Source organism: Plasmodium cynomolgi, chromosome 3, assembly GCF_000321355.1.
Source record: "Plasmodium cynomolgi strain B DNA, chromosome 3, whole genome shotgun sequence".
Classification (NCBI taxonomy): domain Eukaryota; phylum Apicomplexa; class Aconoidasida; order Haemosporida; family Plasmodiidae; genus Plasmodium; species Plasmodium cynomolgi.
In genome coordinates this window covers 340,908-353,558 of record NC_020397.1, presented here as the reverse complement: position 1 = coordinate 353,558, position 12,651 = coordinate 340,908, and the positions used below count along the sequence as shown (strand labels likewise).

The 12,651-nt window shown below is 47.0% G+C and overlaps 4 protein-coding genes across 4 annotated transcripts; 2 read left to right on the top strand and 2 right to left on the bottom strand.

Moving 5' to 3' along the window:
* Nucleotides 1–1,382: 1,382 nt before the first annotated feature.
* On the top strand, nt 1,383–2,854 carry PCYB_031720 (NAD(P)-binding protein/reductase; the record flags this gene model as incomplete). Its single annotated transcript, XM_004220842.1, has 2 exons — nt 1,383–1,602; nt 1,827–2,854. 2 exons carry the CDS (start codon nt 1,383–1,385, stop codon nt 2,852–2,854), a joined length of 1,248 nt encoding a protein of 415 aa, XP_004220890.1.
* Nucleotides 2,855–3,370: 516 nt separating this feature from the next.
* On the bottom strand, nt 3,371–5,356 carry PCYB_031710 (chaperone DNAJ protein; the record flags this gene model as incomplete). The annotated part of the gene is made up of 2 exons (XM_004220841.1): nt 3,371–3,847; nt 3,923–5,356. The coding sequence occupies 2 exons, from the start codon at nt 5,354–5,356 to the stop codon at nt 3,371–3,373; spliced, it is 1,911 nt and encodes a 636-aa protein (XP_004220889.1).
* A 1,523-nt stretch (nt 5,357–6,879) lies between these two features.
* PCYB_031700 (S-adenosyl-L-methionine-dependent methyltransferase) lies at nt 6,880–8,808 on the top strand (the record flags this gene model as incomplete). The annotated part of the gene is made up of 2 exons (XM_004220840.1): nt 6,880–6,990; nt 7,252–8,808. 2 exons carry the CDS (start codon nt 6,880–6,882, stop codon nt 8,806–8,808), a joined length of 1,668 nt encoding a protein of 555 aa, XP_004220888.1.
* A 1,816-nt stretch (nt 8,809–10,624) lies between these two features.
* Nucleotides 10,625–12,103, bottom strand: PCYB_031690 (ribosomal processing protein; the record flags this gene model as incomplete). The annotated part of the gene is made up of 2 exons (XM_004220839.1): nt 10,625–11,439; nt 11,590–12,103. 2 exons carry the CDS (start codon nt 12,101–12,103, stop codon nt 10,625–10,627), a joined length of 1,329 nt encoding a protein of 442 aa, XP_004220887.1.
* Nucleotides 12,104–12,651: the final 548 nt, after the last annotated feature.

Here is a 12,651-nt window from a genome sequence, read left to right as displayed (position 1 = left end):
TTAAAATAAAATAATAAAATAAAATGTAAAACAGAGGGAACCCTTTCTTTAACACCTTTCTGTTTTATCCTCATTACTCTGCTCTTCTTCGCTATCTCTCTAATTTGAATTTTTTTTTTCTTTTTTATAACTCAAACTGATGATGTTCACCACTTTGATTGCGTTCTTGAAGTGCCACTCTGCCGTGGGAGACATGCACACTCGACAAGCACACTCGACTGCACACTCGACAGGCACACTCGACAGGCATACTCGACTGCACACTCGACTGCACACTCGACAGGCACACTCGACAGGCATACTCGACTGCACACTCGACAGGCACACTCGACAGGTACACTCGACAGGCAGGAATGTCGCCATTTGGCAAAAGCAAACTAGCGGTGTTGCTTCAGGAGTGGCTTTACCCTGTGAGGAAGTGGAAGGGGTGGGCTGCCCTGCGCTGGGGAGCACACAGGTAGAACAGCTTCTAAAAGCTAAAGATGATACGTCTAGCGTTTCGCAAGAGAGAAAGAACGTCTATATACCTACTTGAGTAGCGTCGGCCCAAGCGAGGTAACCCTCGTAGATTGGCATCCTTTTTAAGAGGACACAATTTTTGTTGACCAACCAAAAGGGAAAAACTTCAACCGCTTATCCATTTGCCCACATGAGTGTACGTTTAGGCATGAATTTTTTAGCAGGTGTGTGTGGGGGGGCACTCCATGTTGAGGACCCTCCATGTTGCGAACCCTCCCTGTTGAGGGCACTCCATGTTGAGGACCCTCCATGTTGCGAACCCTCCATGTTGAGGACCCTCCCTGTTGCTGACCCTCCAAAGAACGGTTCACAGGAGCCCGCTGCAAGCCGCATGGGGGGAAAAACAATACTGCATTGTGCATAGCCCACCCCGTGTTCTCAATTTAGGCCAGGAGAACAAAACGCGCGTGGGTTAATTGATGACATATTAGGTTTGCGAAGTGGCCAAAATTACACACGAGGAAGTGCAACGAGTGAGAGAATAAAAAAAAATTTGTTGACTCGCGAGGGAAACCTAACTCGCATGCAAATCGAGTGGTTTGAAGAGGAAGGCGAGCAAAAAGAAGGGGGGTAAATCGGAGAGAGTACGCAGGGAGAGCGGCTACAGAGCGGTAACAGAGCGGCTACAGAGAGGCAACATAGCGGCGACAGAGCGGAGAAAGAACGAGGAGAAACTCCCAAATCCGTGCAACTACCAAAGCGTAGGGCTGTCAGCGCCACGCAGGAGCCACCCCAACACATATTTTCCCATTTTCACGGAAAAGAAGGGTGAGCCGAATAGGTCCGGAAGTGTGGCTTCACCTGACCAGCCCCACTAGAGTCCCCATTTTGCACCTTTTCCCGAACCTTCCACTCTATACAAAATGCTCAATTACGTGAAGAAATACATATACTTCGAACTGCTGCTAATTTTGCGTGCGGTGAACTACTACGTTCCGTTAGACAGGTGCTTGAATATCGCAGTGATATTTTACCTGACCCTTTTGGGGCTCATTTATTTGGCCTTTAAGTTTAGGTACCGCGGGGGGAACGGGTCGGGTGACGTGAGTTGGGCCTTCGACGGGAAGCACGTATGTATAGTGGGTAAGTTCGCGTGGATTGGCGGCGCGTGGATTGGCGGCGCGTGGATTGGCGGCGTGTGGATTGGCGGCGTGTGGATTGGCGGCGTGTGGATTGGCGGCGTGTGGATTGGCGGCGCGTGGATTGGCGGCGTGTGAATAGGCCGCGTGCGACGGGTGCGTGCTCAGTATGGCCGCCTCGCGTGGCAAGCGTTCATCCCCCCCCTCCAATGTCTTCCTCCCCCTCAGGTGGGTCCGAAGGCCTGGGCCTCTCGCTAGCCAAGCGAATCGTCCGGGAAAACCCCCGCACCCTAACCATCATGTCGAGGAACACCGCCAAGCTACGCACAGCAAAGGAAGTTTTACTACAAGAACTTAGCATACAAAAATCCCATAAGGATCATCTCCAAATAAATATAGTTAAATGCGACATCGGCATGAAGGAATCGATCAATGAAGCGTTCCAAAATGTACGAACGAATAACAGTATAGATAAAGAAAAGGATCAAGGGGGAGAGCAATCGATGGGAAGTAGCCAAAGAAGGAGGAATCACCCCCTCGACACTCAGCAAGAGAAAGATCAAACGTTAAACGATGTGGATGTCCTCATATGTAACGCTGCCTATGTCTGCACAGAAGAAAATAATAAGCTTCAAATGTACGATCTGCTATACACAGTAAACACAAATATTTATGGCAACATTGATGTCATCTCGAGAGTTATTACTAACATGAAGAAGAAAAGAAAGGGATTTATTTTATTTGTTAATTCTGAAGGAGCTCTTTATCCTATTTATGGTTATTCCTATTATTTAATGAGCAAAACGTGTATGTGGACATATACATACATTTTGGACCAGGAGTTAAAGCACTACAATGTGCATTTTGCAAATGCCTTTCTCCCATCCATTCAAACACCAGGGTATGTATTGGAGAATTTAAAAAAACCTACTGTCACGAAAAGGATTGAAGATTTAACGAGCACTGTGGATTCAGATTATGCGGCTGATAAAGTAGTTGCTAAAATTAAGGAGGGGAGAAAATTCATAACGTTAGATTTGAATGGCTTCATGTTATCCGTTTTGCATAGTGGTTATAGGAACCCGGAGTCCTACTTTGATTACTTAGTTTGCGTATCATTCTGTGGTGTCTTCGTTTTTGTGTCTTCCCTCTACAAGCTGTATATCGAACACATCATCCGAAGGAACGTCTTCCACCCCCTGGGGGCCGTACGCTCCGGGGGGTACCACGCCTCGGCCTTTTCCCCCTCATTTTGATTGCCCATTTGGGGTCACTTTTAGAAACTTATTCAGTTCGTACATCCGTACACTCGTACATTCATACATTCGTACATGCGTTAATTTTTTTTTTTTTTTTTTTTTTTTTTTCACCACAGTATATGTCATCATGTGGCCCATTAATTTTCACCTGGGCAAGCACTCACACGAATATGCTTTCCATACATATCACCGTGCTCCCCCTCCATGTCGGCATTCCTCACGCCGCTTTCTCCGCCAACCGCCGAAGGCGTCGCATTGGGAGGGTCGGTCACTTCCTTTTTAAAAGGAAGGCTCTTTCGCCGTTTGTTACTTCACATGGGTGTTTTTTAAAAGCAGTCAGAATGGGCACGCGAGGGCAAGCGCAGTCAAGCGAAGGCATACACATACGTAAACATATAAACTCATGTGCATGGGGACATGTACGTGTGCGCCACGGTGGCACATTTGAGGAGTTGGAGGGGTTAAAAACAAAAATGGGGGAGGGCGGATGGACAAAGAAGGCAAAGGGGAACCCTAACTTTTGGGTCTCAGCTTGTCTGATATCCATTTCTTGGCACAGGAAAAGGTGAAGGAGGAATTCCCCCCTCTCGCGTCCGTCCCGCCCGCCTGGTACGAATCAGCCGACTGGTACGAATCGGTCGACTGGTTACTACCGCTGATTGTGTTATCGGGGGGGGCACCTACACCGGAGGAGTTATCCCTATTCGCTGTGTCGGCCATCTTATAGGACGAGTTACCTGCCTTCTTCGTGCTCATATTGCTACTGGTCGTGGTGGACTGGTCGAAGCTGCCCCTATACCTTGCAGAGTCGCCCCCATTGTAGTGCGCCGTATTCATATTGTTGTGCAGTCGTGTGTCTTTGTTCACATCTCTGTGTGCTTCTCCACGGTGGGCCTCCGCACCTTGCCTCGTCGATTTCGGAGGGGGTGGCGGAATAGGCACGTTGGAGTCGTTCTTTCCCTCCCAGTTGTTGACGTTGTTTTTTTTTTTCTGCGAGATGGGTGGCGGTTCCGGGACGTGATTCTCCGCCCCCTTGGCGGCTCCTGCTTCACGGGAGGTGCATACACTGGCACCGTTGTCACTGCTGCCACTGTTTCCACTGCTGCCACTGCTGCCATTGCTTCCATTGCTACCACTGCCGCTACTGCTGCCACCGCTACTGTAACTACCACCATTACCGCTGTTACCCAGGTTGGCCTTCTCCGCGGTGTCGTCCCTTCCCTGGTTCAACTCAATTCGATTAAACTCTTCAATCAACTCGACCTGCCTAGGGGTCAACCTGTCTGGGATTTTCAAACTAAATTTTACTATCAAATCCCCATTGGTATGCGAATCAACTTTGCAAGGACCTTTTCCCTTGAGTACTCTCTCCGAATTAGGATAAGTTTTCGGTCTGATGAGGAGATCCATATCTCCATTAAGTGTGGGAACTTTAATCATCCCTCCCAGTAGGCACTGCTTCATGGTTAAGGGTACCTCCACATGTATATTATCATCGACCCATTTGAAGATCTTATGAGGTTCGATATTTATAGTAACAAATAAGTGACCATTTTTTCCACCTCTATAACCTGAGTGTCCCTGATTTGGTATCCTCATTTGCATTCCCTTCTTAATCCCCGGAGGAATATCTAAGGTAATATTTTTCGTTTGAAATTTCACTCCACTTCCTGAACATTGCTTACAAGGGTTGTTAATAATTTGTCCATTTCCTGAGCAGTTTCTACAAGGTACTCCAATAATAATTGGTCCTCTTTCAATTCTCTGGATCCCTGACCCGTTGCATACTTTACATATAGTTAAATTAGTCCCAGGTTTTTTTCCCGACCCGTTACAGTTATTACAGGATACTTTGACATTCAAACGGATATTTTTCTCGCACCCTTTTATTGCCTCCATAAACTTGAGAGTAATTTCTGTTTGAATATCCTCTCCCCTGGTGGAAGACGTCGTTTTTGATCCAGCCATATTGCTAAACATTTCTGCAAAATCAGTAAACATAAATGAAGCATCTCCAAATCCGGAAAAGGCTCCTTCGAAGTTTGAGGCAGATCCGGAAGATCCATGTCCATCGTAATTCATATCATCCGTCATCCCTGTTTTGTCGTAAAATTCTTTCTTCTTCGGATCTGACAGAAGTTCGTATGCTGCCGTTATGGATGCCATTTTTTGCTTTGCATCAGGGGAGGGATTGATATCTGGGTGATACTTCTTCGCCAGTAAGCGAAACTGCTTCTTAATTTCATTCGTCGTGGCATTTCGGGACAACCCCAGCACGCTGTAGGGGTCTTGGTTCAACCATCTCCTCGAGATGTTTATGTTCCTCCTGGCGAGGTGCCACGGGAGGGACCCTCCCCCCCCGCCACTTCCAATGCCACTTCCAATGCCGCTTCCACCACTTCCACCACTTCCACCCCTGAGCACCTGCGTGAATATGCTCCGCTCGAGCAGCAACTTCTCGTTCCACGCCTTCCTCAGGATTCGCAGCGGGGCTACCATCTTGGCATCATGTCAGGGGGGCGAAATGGCGCCAACGTGGTGTCAACGTGGTGCTAACGTGGTGTCAACGTGGTGCTAACGTGCTGCCAACGTGGTGTCAACGTGCCGCCAACGTGCTGCCAACGTGGTGCCAATACGCTAACGGGGGGCAACCTGCCGGGGATCTTCCAAACGTGTGTGCTGCAAACGACGCGGAGTGGTGACTGTTGTACCTTTACATCCGCGCCAGCCCAAGCGATACTCCCACGAAGCGTTGCTCAAAATGGGGGGAGGAAGCTCTCCGAACGGAAGTCGCAATTGTGCTATCTCGTTACGATTGAATGAACTGCTACAACGCGGGACCCACCTATGTGCTGGCCTGCGAGCAGAGGAGTGATTTTCTTTTTTCCTCAAAAATGGGGGGAACACATACTCCGGAAAAAATAGCTACCACTTGTTGAAGCGCAGAAAAATGGGATGTCGCAGGGCTTCCTAGCAGATGTGGGATCGGCAATCCATTTTTTCGCGAAAGCTCCGGTGAAAGGGGGCATCAAAAAAGGGGAAAGCAAATAGGGGAAATAAAAAGGAGGCCATCCCCTTATGACGAAATATAACCATATGCAACTCACCAAATGGGAAAAAAAAAAATAAAATAAAATAAAAAAAAAAAATTATTTCTTCTCCTCTGCCGCGCATGCATAGCCAATATACACGCTTCGCACCACCCGCATGGCGCTGAACTGTGCCCTACACCATTTTGTACTTGGCGTGGTATACCGCAAGCCCTGTGAAGATGCACAAAAAAAAAGGAGCAGCCACGCTGTGCGCCTATGCAATAACTTGAGGTGATACCTTTTTACGGGTAAATGCTGCCAGGTTGAAGGACACTCCTCTCTTTAACGTATGAAGCGCTAAATTTTTCGGCGCATGCGTATCGTTTCTATCAATTTCGATTTGCCTATTTTTCTTACGTTATTCTACAAAGGGGAGAACCCACTTCTCGTTCTGCTAGCTAGCCAACCCGAACCCACGTTGTACATCCCCGTTTGGTGTCAAAGTTGGGCGTAAGAGGGGGAAGAAAAACAAAGTATCGACTTCCTGAGCGGAACAGGCGAGACGGACTCATCATCCGAGGAGTAGTAAAGCCATCTTTGACTGATCCATTCAGTGTTACATTTGATATCTCAAAGGAGGGGGGAACGCGGCATGTGGGTCCTTGCTGTGTTTCACATATGCTTAAGGACTGTACATTATGTGACCTGCCGCAATCTTTTAAAATTAACGTAAAGGGATACAAAAAAGCAACTTTAAAGGATGAACTTCCTCTAATCATTCGCCTTTCCACTGTGCCATTTTATTTCCTTTTTTTTTTTTTTTTGAGAAGCTCCCTTGCAAGTAGCACGTCCTCTTCTTTGTCGCCCCGTCCAGAAAGGGCTTTACCTCATTAGGCATTCTTCCCAATTTGAACATCCCCGTGTGGGCATGCTCAAAGGGGCAACTTCGAGCGTGGGGTTCCCAAAGCACACCTGATGGGAGACAGCCGAATGGAGGTCCTGCCAGCTGGGTTTTCAGACTTTCGAGACCGGGCCTACTGGAATAGCTTCTTTCAATTTTTCGACAAGAAAAATTTCGAGTGGTATGGGAACTACGGGGATGTGCGGCACATCGTTTATCGGTGCATACGGGGGCGGCTGGGCTATTTCGCTGGGGAAGGGGGCGGCAACCCGGGTGGGCAGCCAGATGGTCAACCAGATGGCCAGCCAGATGGTCAGCCAGATGGCCAGCCAGATGGTCAAACAGATGGCCAATCACATACCCAACCGCATACCCAACCGCATACCCAACCGCATACCCAACCGCATACCCAACCGCATACCCAACCGCATACCCAACCGCGTGCCCAACCGCATGCCCAGCCGGTTAACAAGAACTGCCTGGTCATAAACTTGGGGTGCGGGAACTCCCACCTGAGCTACGAACTCTTCCAGGACGGGTTTCGCAACATCGTAAATTTGGACTACTCAGATGTAGTGATCCACAAAATGAAGCAAAAATTTGGAGATAAAATGGAGTTCCTAAATATAGACATTAGCAACGCAGAGCAGTTTGATCATGTCCTAAACAATTTGGAAGAAGAATCACAAAAAAAAAAAGTGGATTACAAAATATTTTTTGATAAAGCTTTTTTAGATGCATATATATCATGCGAACAAAATGAGGAGGAAATCTGTAAAAGGAATGCAAAGAGTTACTTCTCCCTTGTTTTTAAGCACATGAACAAAGGGGACCTATTCCTTGTTATCACTCTTGCTCAGTATTATATAATTAAGGAGGTGGTTCGGAACGTGTACCATGAGGATATAATGTTGGAAGTCTTTCCCTTTTTTTTAAAACATAACACGAGTGAGTTTAAGTACCACCCTTTCGTATTCGCCTTCTATCGAACTCCTAAGGGGGGAAAGAAATTCGAGGCATATTTTGTTAACCCAGAAATGGGGACCAGCCATGTCATATCGTTGTGGAAGTTACCTAATGAAATTAACGAGAGGAGGGGAAATTTGAATCTTCACATTTTTAAAAAAGGGAAGAGAAGAATTCTAGACATTTACAATACGAAGTTGAACAGGTGTGACTACAACGTGGTTGTTTATGACTCGTGTACGGAACGCACCACTTACAACACGGTCGTTGTTGTTGTCCCGCTTGGCTACGAGTTTCACTCGCTTTACTGCACTGCGGAGGGGAACGAGGAGTTGGCTAACAAGGCCCGGACGAGGAGGCTCCTCCTGGTGATGAGGTCGAACTTTTTGGCCCCCCCCAGCCAGGTGAGCGGTAACCAGGTGAGCGGCAACCAGGTGAGCGGCAACCAGGTGAGCGGCAGCAACAACCAACTGAGCACTAACCAACTGCTTCACAACCAACTGCTCCACAACCAACTGCACAGCGAGCACTCAGTTAACGTCCTGCTGGAGTCCATCAAAAATGAGCTAACAAACATTTTGAACGAGGTGGCCCTTCCCAATTCGGACAACTTCCCCATAATGGTATTAAACGAGAGCGTAAAGAACTGCAGAGTGATTGCGCACAGGAAGTCGCACTACGCGTCCGGTATCATCATAAGGGACGTCCTCGTAACGGAGGAGTTTCTCGCGGAAAATTTTAACTCAGACGGGGAGCACGACAGGGGCTTCGAAAGTGGGAAGAGTAAAAAGAAGGGCAGCGGGGAAGGGAGAAGCAAAGATGGAGCCCAACGTGAAGTCGAACAGAACAGCCAGCACAGCGTGGAGGAAACCCTTCGAGCCCTCCTGAAGAACCAACAGGAGAGACGCTCCTACTTTGAAAAAAAAGAAATTTACAAAAGGCAAATGATATTTTCATACGACCCGTTGACAGTGCAGTCCGAGCTAGTATACACCCGGGAAAGGGAAAAAAAAAAAAAAAAAAAAAAAAATAGGCAGTTGCAATATCAGTGACAATGACAAAGTGATGGACCAGCTTGAAGCCAACCCCCACTTCGAGTACATCGAATCGGCTAGCCAGTATCACATAAGCTTCTGCTGCAGTCTTTTCTTCGTGATAAATGATAAGCACAAAGAGCCCCATAATTTTTTCAACATCTGCATTTTGGGTGGAGGCACGAATGTCTTCTCGAATATACTCAAGTCCATTTTTGCAGATTTTAATTTGCACGTCGACATCGTCGAAATTGACGAGACGGTCAAATTTTTTTATTGTCTTTTCTGTGATGAGAAGATGGAAGAAAATAAAAAACACAGAACAAATTATATCATTAACGATTCACACGATTATGTAAAGAATCATTATCAGTCTCAATTTTACCATGCTATTTTTATCGATATTAACAATGCGCAAAACTCCTACGTCGAAATGGATGGCTATAAGGGTTACGTCACTTGTCCACACGTACAATTTTTGGATGAAGAAAATATACGCAGTGTTAAGCGTCTTTTGAAGGACAATGGGGTGCTTGTAATTAATGTGTTGACACGGGATGGCACTGTGAGGAAACATATTCGCCTCTTCTTCCAGAAGCTGTTCGCATCCGTCATTAGTATCCCCTCCGCGAATAAGGTGAGCGCGGTTTAAGATGAACTCACGCAGAGTGATAAACACGCGGGATTTGCACATAGATGTGCATGCTGCCACTCCATCGCTATGCACCAACGTGTGCACTTATCTGAGCACTCACATGTGAACGTCCCTTTTTATGCGACACACTCTTCTCCCCCCCGCAGGAAATTAACGAGGTCTTGATTTGCAGCTCGGAGGACATAACCCCAGAAATGGTTTCCGCCTTCCAAAGAAGTCTCATCGGAATGGTACGTCCTCTGCGAATCATCGCCATTTTGAAGAGCCCTTCTCCGTTTCGGCGAATAGTTCGACATATTCGACACGCCTCTTCCATACGCCTCTCCCCTACGCCCCTTCCCCCTCGCAGATTAGAACAAACTACAATCGGTGGTTCCTAAATTTTGACTTGAAGAATATCCTCCAGAATGTTAACGTTTTGTAAAGCGAAGGCAGTGTGACGAAACAATGCACTGCATGTACTTTTATGTGCACGTCTAGGCGCACATACGTGTGACGAGGCTTGTCGCCCTGCGTCCCCAACCCGTTGGAAAAGAAAAGAAAAGAAGTTGCCTTTTCTGGCATTTTGTAGCCTTTTGTGGCATTTTGTAGCCATTTGTGGCATTTGTAGCATTTTGTACCTTTTTGTACCCTTTTGTGGCACATTGTACCCTTTTTCGCTAACCACGTGGACTCTCTTTCCTCCCCGAATGGTGGAACACTCCACGGTGAGCTTCTAACAGGCTACTATTGAGGGCATAAACCAAGGCGGTGGAAAAGGGGGTCTCCCCCTTTGGGACTTCTTCACATAAAAAGGATTAACTACAGACGCGACCTGCGCGTGTGCAAGTAAAAGTAGCACAGGGTAAATTTTTAACAGTTACAAATATATGGATATAAATTCGCAAAGGGGGCGGAGTGGTGCTACGCGCCCGACATTAGGAGAGTGCTTCACTCAGCACTCGGGAGAACCTCCCCTCATATTTCACAGAAGGGGGAAAAGAAAAATAAAACTATAAACGCACATCACGCAAAAAAAAAGATGAGATGATGTTGTGCCAACCAAGTGGTGATAGAAGAACTTAAAAAAAGAATAAAAAGGAGAAAAAGAAGAAGAATACGAAGAATAAGATGAAGAAGCAGCAGTGTTTCCTGCTCCCCTCCCCTAACGAGCTATACGCGCTACACCCGCTACACCCGCTACTGCTCCGTGACGAATATTTTTTTCTTCTCCGGAATGGGCAGCTGGTCTGGGTCCTTGGAGTGCTTGACTCTGTTATTCTCGCGCCTCTTCTTGGCCTCCAGCATCACCTTCTTTTTGTCGGACATGCTTTTGATGAGCGCAGGGACATGGTGGTGATCCCTAATGCGTCTAATTTCCTTCAGCGATGAATATTTCTCCTTAAGTTTGTTTCGGTAGTTTATGGCTTGCTTTTCCTTGTTGGACATAATACCAGATGGCTCATGAGCACAAGATTTCCAAATACGAATACACATGTCTGAGCTTCCGGTGTAGATATACTTGGTGTCTAAGCTAAACTTACAGCATAGTACATGTTGCATTCTCTTTGTGTGGTACACATCATAGCTCCTTGATTCATCGCTATTGAATAATCTAACTGTCTTATCATAAGAACAAGCAACAAATTTGTCACCAATTGGAGAGTAGTCTACATCCAACACAGCATTTACAAACCCTTTATGCACAAGAGTAGCAGTTTTTAAGTGCCTCATGTCAAAGGTGTAAAGGTTGGAGTCCTCATTCGCCACCACAAACTGTTTTGGGTTCATATTATTCCAACTTAGGGAATTGCATCTGTATTTTAAAAATATTTTTTTGATAGGCGTCTTAGCTCTTATATCAGCTAGCCCTACAGAATTATCCGAAAGAGTTAACCCCACTAGGTTCCTCTGTGCATAATTGAACTTCACATAATATATGTACTCACTGTTATAATCGAAACTAGCTATGGCATTGTTTCTGTAGTAGTCCCAGACATCCAGGTGTTGGCTACCTGATATGATTAGGGGTTCTGAGAAATGTTTGTCGATGCTGTTGGGCACGCTTTTACAAACGTAGATTTTTTTTGGTGTCACTTCATCGGACAGGAGGTTCAGGTTCTGCATATTTTGGCTAGCCACAAGCGCTCCCTCCCCTAGGGCACCGCTGTTTGCGCTGAAGTTGTTCGAACCAATGCCGTTTTCAGCGGAGAAGCTGCTGGCATCCTCCTGGACGCCCAACTCGCTCACCCCCCTACCCTTCTCGATAGCCCACTGCTTAATATACTTGTCGTCGCCACAACTGAAGAGAAATTTTTCGTCATGACTGACACACAGTCCCCTCACGAACCCTTCGTGGGCCTTCACTTTTTTAATTAACCTTTTATTGAGCACGTTCCATATGTTAATGAAGCCATTACAACTGCCGCTGTACAGATCAGTTAATGACTTATTTGACACGCAGAGTGATCGGACTGAATCGTCGTGTCCATCTAAACACTTCACTAAAGGCTTTGCAAAAATTTTATCCATTTTTGTTGCATTTAGGGCCCTCTTATATTCTATTTCCCTTTGGAAGAGGTGAATGTTCGAGTCGACATTTCTGCTATGCTTGTATGTGGAGGCCCCCGGGTTGTTTTTGTATTCCTCCGGGTTCCTGTGCAGGATCTTCACCTCCATGTTGGCTTGGTGGAGCGGCTCTTCTGTGATACCGTCGGTCAACCGTTGGTGGAGCGGCTCTTCCGTGCTACCGTCGGTCAACCGTTGGTGGAGCGGCTCTTCCGTGCTACCGTCGGTCAACCGTTGGTGGCGGGTCAACCGTGCTACCCGTCGGTCAACCGTTGGTGGAGCGGCTCTTCCGTGCTACTCTCCAGTCAACTCGTTTGCGGGAGACTCCACGGATGCGCGCTCTCCCCCGACTGTTCTGCTGAGCAATTCCTTTGCATTCGTCCCTTTGGGGGCTACTCTTGTCGCTTTTTCCCTTCTGCGTAGTGATCCAATTATGTGAAAAAAATGGGGCGCACTTCCTCCGCTAGCTCGTTAGCCTACGTTGTGCCCAAGTGAACAAAACTGCAGCAGCGATGCGTTCTCGCCTTTACTAGGATGATTATGGATGCCTCCGTTGGTGGCCCTCGCTGCGGTGAAGCTTCTCTTTGGCTGAACTTACAAACTGATTGGTTGGCGCGACGTCGGCGTTGCGATTTTGCTGCGATATGTACGTATAGGAG